Consider the following 9,919-nt stretch of genomic DNA (forward strand, 5'->3'; position numbering starts at 1 on the left):
AAAAGCCCTAAAATTAGTTCATTTCTGTAAGTCCCAACTTCCTCTTCTGTAAAAAGAGAATAGTGATCATATCTATTTTATAGGACTTTACATTAAAATATTTAGAATAATAATTTATATTATTTGCTGAAGATGTTTTAAATTTTTATGAGGTAAAATAAATCATTCTTTTTCTTTTACCATTTTTGTATTTTAGCTATTAAGAAAAACTTTTCTACCTTAGAGTGATAAATAAATTCTTTTTTTTCCTAAAAAAAATAAATACCATTAGGTCAATATAGTCCTATATATACAATGATAATACTATATGTATGACTATTATTTTTTAGAATTAAAGTGCATCTATTAAAATCACATCAATTGTATCAGAGTTGGGACAGAGATTTATATAATTACAGTTAAATGGAACTCTATTATGGTATTTGAATCAAAGAACAATGATATCTACCTCCTGTTTAAGAAATTTTCCATGATACAGTGAGAGAAGTATCCCATGAGTCATTGGGTACACAGGCTTTAGAATTTAACCAAAAATAAAACCAAATCCCCAAAATAGCACCATAACTCATTACTGCATTGAATACAGTAATCACTATCATGAAGATTGGTTTAACTAAGATAAAAATCAAATGCTTTATAATCCAAAGACCTAAGTTGGAGTATTAGCAATGTCACTTTGAACATAATCTTTCTATGAAGTGAATATAAGTAATATCAATGTTGATGACCTCGTAGTTGTATTGTGAGGATCAAATAATAACACATATGAATGTTTCTTGCTAATTGTATTAAACTTGGAAGATTCACACAAAGGAGCTGTTTCAAGTACTGACCACAGAATTGGAAAATTACCTCAAGTGATGAGATACAAGGTTATGAGATTGCACAGAGATTTTTGGAAGTTGTTCAAAACTAAGTTGTAATATTGGCTTTGACACAGTCTTAAATCTATGTTACCTATTTATGAAAATGCAAATATTTATTTATAAAGACACTATTATGCAAAATAGCAGAAATAATATTTCTTAGAAGTATCAGTGCTGTGCATAATTCAGGTTATCAAGAGTGGGTTCTTTTCTCCTTAGGTCTGCATTACAACTGGCAAATGCTTTAGTTCCCCAGATGCTAATATGGTCAATGCTTCTATCCAGGAGTTATATACTAAGATCTCAGAGACTATTTATTAAAAAAAAATCCAGGAACATACAATAAAGAGAAATAGGTTTTCCAATTGTCTCCCTCAGAATTCAAAAAATGAACAGTGTGTCCTTAGTGGGGTATAGCAGGCTGTTTTAAAAGTAAGTTTGCTACTCTTCAAGAGATGGCAGAAAGAAGACTTTGGTATTAAAATGCCCGATAGAGGAATCTCCTTTAAATTCATTCCCTTTCCTTCATTCAACAGAGTTAAGATGGAAGAAAAAAAAAGATTAAGAATTTTAATGAGGAACTGGAGAAAAAGAAGAGGGATAAGATTTTTCTTCAATGAATTTGTCATCCATCCCAATATAGTGTCATCCCAATATAGTAGCCATCTGTGGTGCACTGATATCTGCTTCTAATTGATCTCATCCTTAGGATGACAAAGCTCATGAATCGGCTTTTAAGAACTATATCCATGCTGGAGTACTTCATCAACCGGAGTTGGGAATGGAGCACATACAATACAGAAATGCTGATGTCAGAGCTGAGTCCTGAGGACCAGAGAGTAAGTACAGCACTGGTGCAGACAACAGGAGAATCTTACTCATTTGGAATTTAGGATTATTCAACTCATAAAGTCAATGGAGGAAGTTTTGGTTATATACACAGATAATTTTTTCCTAAGAAAATCAGACACAGTGAAAGGAAATGAGTTTAATGGAGGTAAGAAACCTATGTTCTTGGACTTCAGTTAGATTTCCACTGTTACTCTGCAATGATGTCTTTCATCTACTGTACTTCCATCCTGAAATTCTTTTTTCATCCCTCAGTAGTTATATTCACCACAAGCCCTCATTATCTCTGACTTTCCCCTACGTACTATGCTGTCAATAAAAAATGATTTTATTGTTCATTTTTATTGTTCATAAACTCTTTCATCTACTATATTTGATTAAAATTGATCTGCATCTCCACAGCTACAGTTCCTTTCTTTCTTTTCTCTCTGGTACTGAGGATTAAACTCAGGGGCATTCAACCACTGAGCCACATCCTCAACTCTTTTTTATATTTTATTTAGAGACAAGATCTTGCTGAGTTGCTTAGGGCCTCACTAAGTTGCTGAGGCTGGCTTTGAATTTGCAATCCTCCTGCCTCAGCCTCCTGAGCTGCCAGGATTATACATGGGCACCACCGTGCCCAACCCTTCTTATCTTTTTAAAGCTAACCCCTACATTATGCATTCTATCTCATCTAAATTTCACCCCACCAGTATGGCCCTATCTCTGACACTCAGTGTTCCTTCCTGCAATATTTGTCTTCCACAATGCAATTCTAATTTTTAAGATAGGCCATCTCTTTTTGGTATCAGCATCACTTATTTCCTTAGTTTCTTAACAACCACAAAGGATAAACCTCTACAGATTCTAAAATTCACAAACGCAGAAGTCTTTTATACTTTGTACATGTTCCTAGGTTTCATTTTCCCTGAGCATATCCTTATGACATTACTAAAGTTTTAACTAAACTTTTAAAAGTTTTTACTTCCTCTCTAATTATTGGCATTTTCTCCTAAGAAATAATTGTTTTAAAAATGTTTTCTATTTATTTTGTACCTGACAGCATTAAAATAGTAAGTTTCAACCTAAAATGACTAAAAATGTGTATGGGAATAGTTTCAGTGGATTTGACCATGCTCTCAAAATATTTTAGCAAAGGTAATAATCCTAAATGTAATTACTGAATTCCAGTGTGGCTCGAAATTCAGTTTGATTTGCTGATGGAATAAAAAATTCCGAACTAGAACTTCACTGAAATCTAACTCAGTAGTGTGAAACAGTATAATATTTAAATTATATATTTATATAAATGAATAAATATTTAGTGATAACCACAAACATACTCAAACAACGTGATAATGGAACTACTTTTAAAAGCAATTTAACTTCTTTTTTAAAATATTGTTTTAGTTGTTGATGGACCTTTATTTATTTTTTATTTATATGTGGTGCTGAGAATCGAACCCAGTGCCTCACACCTGTGAGGCAAGCTCTCTGCCACTGACTGAGGTACAACCCCAGCCCAAAAGCAATTCAATCTCTGGACAAGTCTATGGAGTGCTATGGAACTTGTTAACCTCATGTGCTCTTTGTTAGCACTTGAAATTTTACAAAGGGCTTGTGAAAACTTTAATACATACAATAAAAGAACAAAATAGAAATGAAATAAACTACCAAACTAGTTGAAATATAAGCCAATACAAGTCAGAGTGTCATGGCTAAGAATGAAAAAAACAAGAATGTTTTTAGATCCTACTAAGTTGCTAGGGAAGTTGTTCTTGAGGCAGGGAATTTGTTCTTGAGCTTTCTGGTGACAAAGTGAACATGAAATTCCTTGTCCCAAAGGTGAAAATATACTAATGTTTAAGGCAAAGCTCTCTTATATTTAATATCTAACGAGTGTTTATAAAGGGTTTCCTATCATGGTTTTCTAAGACATAATGGATAATATCTCTAAAGCAAATATAGTAACAGCTCCGTGAAAAGGTTATTTCTGATCATGTTCCTCTGTGAAAGTGGAGAATATTAACAAAAAGCAATATGGATAATAAATCAGCAAAGAGCTTATTCATTAAATAAATGTTCATTGATGCTCATAATGTTAACTAAGGATATTAATATTTACTCATCTCCCTCCCAGGTCTAAGGTGGTTTTCTGTGATTAATATATAACATTTTTATTTGCATATAAAAGATGAGGATTAAGTAGCCCTAGAGAACTACTAAATCCTTAAGATGTCAAACTCATTTTCTTTAGAATTTTATTATATCCTAGATATAGGGAAACCACTAATCATAAAGCCCAAGAGATTTTCAGAAACTGTTAGCTGGCATTTATTCATTCATTCATTCATTCATTCATACATTTATTTATGCATGCCTTGTGCACACTAAGCAAGTGCTCTACCACTGAGCAACATCCCCAGCAATTTTTATTTATTTGTTTTTGAGGCAGTCTTACTAAGTTGCCAGGCTGACTTTGAACTTATGATCCCCCTGCCTCAGCCTCCCCTGTGGCCATTTTAAAGTCAATAAACTCAACTTTTAGTTGTGATTGGTTTTTTGATCTTGACAATTTATGCCTTTTATTTAGAACAATCTATGCCTCTATTAAAGGCTGTTGAAAAAAAAAGGAAAGGTCTGAAAAAAGGAAACTAAGTTTAATTTGGTAATATTCATATAAACCTTATATAAACATCAAATAACAAACAAATGCTATGTAACAAAAATAAACTTTTGGTTTTTTATTTTTTAGTTTTTTTTTTAGGTGGACACAATATCTTTTATTTTATTTTTATGTGGTGTTGAGGATTGAACCCAGTGCCCCGTGCATGCCAGGTGAACACGCTACTGCTTGAGCCACATCCCCAGCCCATTGGACCACATCCCCAGCCCGAACTTTTGTTTTTTAAAATTAATATTAAGGGGCTAGGGATGTAACTCAGTGGCAGAGTGCACAAAGCCCTAGGTTTGTTCCCCAGCGACACACACACACACAAAGAATAACATTAATTTTACTAAACTGCAATTCTTTTATATATTCAGCCAGTACTTACTGAATACCCATCTTGTGCCAGCTGTTGTCTCAGGAACATCGTTTATTTGAATTAAGATGTTTTGCTGTTAAGATTAAAGTCCTTTATAGTGAGGTCTCAATGGGAGTTTAATCAGTTAAATCTAATCAGGCAACTCACCTTCATTGCCCAGAGGAAAATTCTTAACTAAGAATAGGATTTTATTAAGCAAAAAGTGATCTGAGAGTGCTATACATCCAAGGAAGAGAAAGCTACCTTGTGGAGAAGACTAGACTGCTTAAAGAAACTCCACTTGCTAAGATTTATAAAATATTGAATTTTTTTTAATGCTAGCATAAGTTCATTTTTCATGCCATTCTTCTCTACTAAATAAAAACCTTCAAAATTAAATCTACCCAGTGTGAAGACCAGTGATTATCTAATGCAATCTTTTTTTCAACAGCGTCATACTCAAACCATTCAAGAAGAACCTAACACTTTAAATATTTCCAGAGTTACCACAATCTTCCTGACACTCTTCCTGTTGTTTTATTGCCCCAAATTCTTTATATTCAATTAAAATTATCTATTATATTTGCAGTTCTTTTCCTCTATTTTTCTAGTTAAGCTCGTTTTATGGAGATTTTGAAAAGATGTATGGATGGCTCATGGATGACCTGATGTTTTCCTTCTCAACCTATCCTAGGGCTGTCTGTAGGAAGCTGGTCCTCCTCATGATCCTGCCACACCACAGCATTACTTTCAAAATGGAGCAGAGATAAAATCTGTTGGAAGCAATTCAAAACTTTACACTCACTTTCAGTAACAAACCAAATAGAAAATACACTTTAATGATGCAAAACATTTTTAAATTTTCCTTATTGTTATTTACAGTGTCTCTATGTAGCAACACTCTCTCCCTAAATAAATCTCTTCCTTTTCCTTCTGCCCTCCATCTTCCTTCATCTCTTTTCTTTTACCACTAACTTTTTAAATATAAAAAGCTTTAAGGAAGGAGTTACTTAATATCATCTATATATGAAGTAGTAATGGAAGAAAGAATAGTAGGCCAAGGGAACAATGCTAAAATTTAAGAGGTATGGGAAAGATATGTTAAGTCATATTTCGGTCACTAACATGTCATCCCATTAATATTTAAAACAATTATTCATCATTTACTTGAAAAAGCATACCAAGCTAATCACAAGCTTTCACCAGACTGTATTAGTCAGCTTTGTTTTGCTGTGATCAAAATACCTGGCAACAATAACTTAAAGAAGTTATTTTGGAGCTTATTTTCAGAGGCCTCATGGGGGAAGGGCATTGCTAAGGGAAGCTGCTTCTGGTAAAGAGAAAGGAAGCACAGGGAGGCAGGGGACAGGGTCACAGTGTCCCTCCTCCCCCAACTATGCCTCTCTTGCTTACAGTTACTACTGACTTTATTCAAACTAGGATGGACTGGTTAGGTTACAGCTTTCACAATCCAATTACTTCCCCTCTGAATATTCCTGCCGAAACACAGGAGCTCTGGGGGGACATCTTATTTCAAAACTATAACACTTAATACCAGTTCTTTTAAAATTTCTCACAAGACTTCCTGAATGTCAACTGTTTTGGCTTGGTCCCTGTTTAAATAGTCTTATGTAAATGATGATCTATATTATCAGTTCTTTTGAAGTAACAGCTCCAAATTATCTCAGGGTTTTGGGGGCGGGGGTCCAACCTGTCTCTTATAACTGAGTGTCACTCCTTTATGTAAAAGAAATTTCATCAAGTGGACAAAGTGCCTATTCAGCTGTGCAATTCTGGCAATGCATAATCTCTCTTGCCTTGCAGGTATTCAACTTTGATGTGAGCCAGTTGAACTGGTTAGAATACATTGAAAATTATGTTTTGGGAGTTAAGAAATACATATTGAAAGAGGATATGGCTGGGATCCCAGAAGCAAAGCAACACTTAAAAAGGTAAGCAAAATTACTCAGGTAATATTTATGGAGCATCTATTGTGTATGTCCCTTTGTACCAGATAGAAGTTGAGAAGGGAAAGGGAGGAATTAATTTTTCTTGAGCACTTTCTGCAAGTCCTGTGTTCCATACTATGCCCTATAATAATACACTGCTTCCTTTAGACTTCACTACACCCCTATGAGGCAGGTATTATTTTCGTTATCCCATTTTTATCACGAAAGTATTTAAGATCAAAGAGGCAAATAACTTATCCGTGGTAACACCTCCTTAGTACAGGAGCCAGATTTAAACTCAAGTTTCTATTTCTTTTACCACACCCTATCATAATGTGATATAAAAAAATATTCCAAAGGCAAGAGACCTGATTATTATATGTAATCCAAGAAAAATCACTTAGCTACTCTTCACTTCCTTCAACTTCCTTACATTTCTTTCAGCCATAATCCTGGAGGTACAAATAATAATAGCAATGCAGAAAATAATAAGAATGGAAAAGCAGATTATAAACAGGAAGGAAATCTGAAAAGCAGGCCAAGAACTTTAGAATTTATCCTCTGGTAAACAAGAACCAGTGAAGATTTATGATATGGTAATAAAGTCAAATATATTTTTTAAAGATTATACTGGTCATGTTTGTAAAATAGCTTAAAAATATAGAGAGATTAGCAAAGAGAATCTAGCTAGAGAAATGATTATTCAGAATGTTGTGGAAATAAGATACAGAAACCAAAAAGCCATCAAACCATGCCACATACTCTTGACTACTTAATATTTGCTGATTACAACCAGGAAAAGACATTTATGCTTAAGATCACACAGTTGAGTATTTGTACTATGTTAACTTTTGGTTATGTCTGTCTGTTCCCCAGGCTCCGAAATATTCACTACCTCTTTAATACTGCCCTCTTTCTTATCATCTGGTGCCTTCTCATTGCAAGATCTCAAATGGCCCGGAATATGTGGTTCTTCATTGTGAGCTTCTGTTATAAGTTCCTCTCCTACTTTAGGGCATCCAGAACGCTAAAGATCTAAGAACATTCAACATTCATCTTTTATCTGGAACCTCTCGGATACCTCTCAAAACAGTAAACTGTGGTTCTCAAGATTAGGAAGTAACAAGGAACATGTCCAAGCTGACATATGTCAAATATGCTGTTACGTATTCATCACTATTTCTTAACTGTCTATTTTTATTTCCATGAAAGAAGGAAAGTCACAAACTAGACTATAGCCATACATATTTTAGGAAAAAATTACTTCCAGATTATTTCCTAACACTCTAGTCTAGGCTCTTGCATACTCAATGTGAAAATGCTCCCACTTTTCTTATTTAGCTTTTCTCCTTGAGAGGATTAATTTCAACTCAATAAGCAAGGAAGAACATATGGAGAAGCCAAAATAAGCTAAGGCAATACTGACCCTGGAAACATACTGGGGTAACTGGGAGAAAGGTCTGAACACAAGACAGGTAGAGGAATTGTCATCTGAACACCCTCACAAATGCTGTAAGTTAAACAATTCCCCACTGGAGTGGCTCTCCTTCCTTTCTATGCTGTAAGAGTCCTGGTTAAGGAGTAGAATCAGAAAAATGAGTTCACATTTACCATTTTTCTTAACTATATCCACTTCTTAAAACTAAAAAAAAAAGATCAAGAAGTGTAAATAATTATGTATAGAATGAGGACTTAAGCATATTTGCATTGGAGAGTCTCACTATGCTTTCAAGTCAACATTAATAACATCTCATAAAATTTTGATAACTACTATTTAATCACCAGTTTTATGGATAATCTTTTCTTGTGAGTTTCCTGCTTATTGATTAAAATTGCCAAAGCCCTTATATTTAAGCTTATTTCACTCAGGAGGCATCTATTTGAGTGGCTAAAGGGGAAGGAAATTCCTAGACCAGAATCTTAAAAATCCAGTCACCCCATCTTTGCCATTGGTGGAAAGCAAAATTTCAAATAAAAATTTAAAATCTAGTTTGTCTTCTTATATAAAGTGGGGAAGATTACTCTTCTGTGATCACCAAAGGATTTATTAGTATCTTGATTATTTCAATTGTACAATGTTGACTGTACAATGTACAGCAGAAAAGTGGATTTCATTAAGTTTAGAGGGTTTTTTTTGACTAAAGTGTTTTATATAATACAAATTAGTAAAATCTTTATATGCTCTCACATTCCCATAGTAATAACTGTTATCCCAACTTTTCTCATATTTGAGAGTGCATGTTGATTACTTTTCTTCATGCTAAAAACAATATTATTCAAATATGACTTTTGGGATCTAAAAAGTAATCATCACCACACAACTAGTTGAAAAAGTTAATAAAGAATAGCAATTACATTTATGTTCACCTTCTGAAATAATTAATTAGTAATATTCAAAAAGGCACATTCTGGTAGTTGAAATATATAAGGCCTTACGGCAGTACCATAAAGGGCATTTTGGGGAAACTCTTCTGGGCAATGCTTTTATCAATTTGACATAAGATCTAGGGACTACTTTCTATGGCAGACAACTCAGCTCTGAAACAAAACACCAGTTGGAGATGTCTATATGATACTTTTGAATTACAGTAATACAAACTATGGATACAGTAAAAATATGAAATCAAGATAAAGTTCAATGGATTGGATTTAAACACAATAATTCTAAGCATTTACTATCTTTTGATTATTGTATGTTTCATCAATTCAGTAACTCCACTGATCAAGTACTTACATTTTGACTTTTGATTAAATAAAACTTTGAATTAAAAACTTCCTCTTCTAGTGTTGTATATTTGTTTAACTGCAGATGATAGCAGATCATCACATAACACCACCCTGCACCCCACCCCGGAAAAAAGAAATAACCTTCCAAAGAACTCTGTACAAATAAAACCACAGGAATATCTATAGGATGAATATAAACATACAGGTACACAGTACTTCACTTTTTTTCTGATACCCTTTGTAAGATTACATTTACATGAATGTTTTATCAGTGGCATCAGATAAATGACAGGAATACTGAGTGCTCTTGAGATGATTCAGCAGTAAAAGATACCTGCATGACAGAGAATCCCTATAAAAAAAGTAGTTCACATCAGGACTAATTAACAATAACTTGAATGTCTAATATATTTGGAGCAATAGGAAAGAATCTTCTACTTTGGGGAGTAAATAAAAAGTAAAAGTACCTATGTTTAAAAGGAAGTTTGGTAATCCCTATATTCTACACCCACATGATACT

General features: G+C 33.7%; 1 protein-coding gene across 1 annotated transcript in view; it reads left to right on the top strand.

Moving 5' to 3' along the window:
* The window catches only part of Far2 (fatty acyl-CoA reductase 2), a 92,309-nt gene extending 82,865 nt beyond the window's left edge, over positions 1-9,444 (top strand). Inside the window, exons 10-12 of the mRNA XM_076854242.1 lie at positions 1,576-1,705; positions 6,548-6,675; positions 7,549-9,444. Of these exons, the coding sequence (XP_076710357.1) occupies positions 1,576-1,705; positions 6,548-6,675; positions 7,549-7,711 (421 nt within the window). The 3' untranslated portion in view covers positions 7,712-9,444. The remainder of the gene's footprint in view (positions 1-1,575; positions 1,706-6,547; positions 6,676-7,548) is intronic.
* The last annotated feature ends 475 nt before the right edge of the window (positions 9,445-9,919 follow it).

Source organism: Callospermophilus lateralis, chromosome 4 (genome assembly GCF_048772815.1).
Source record: "Callospermophilus lateralis isolate mCalLat2 chromosome 4, mCalLat2.hap1, whole genome shotgun sequence".
Lineage (NCBI taxonomy): Eukaryota > Metazoa > Chordata > Mammalia > Rodentia > Sciuridae > Callospermophilus > Callospermophilus lateralis.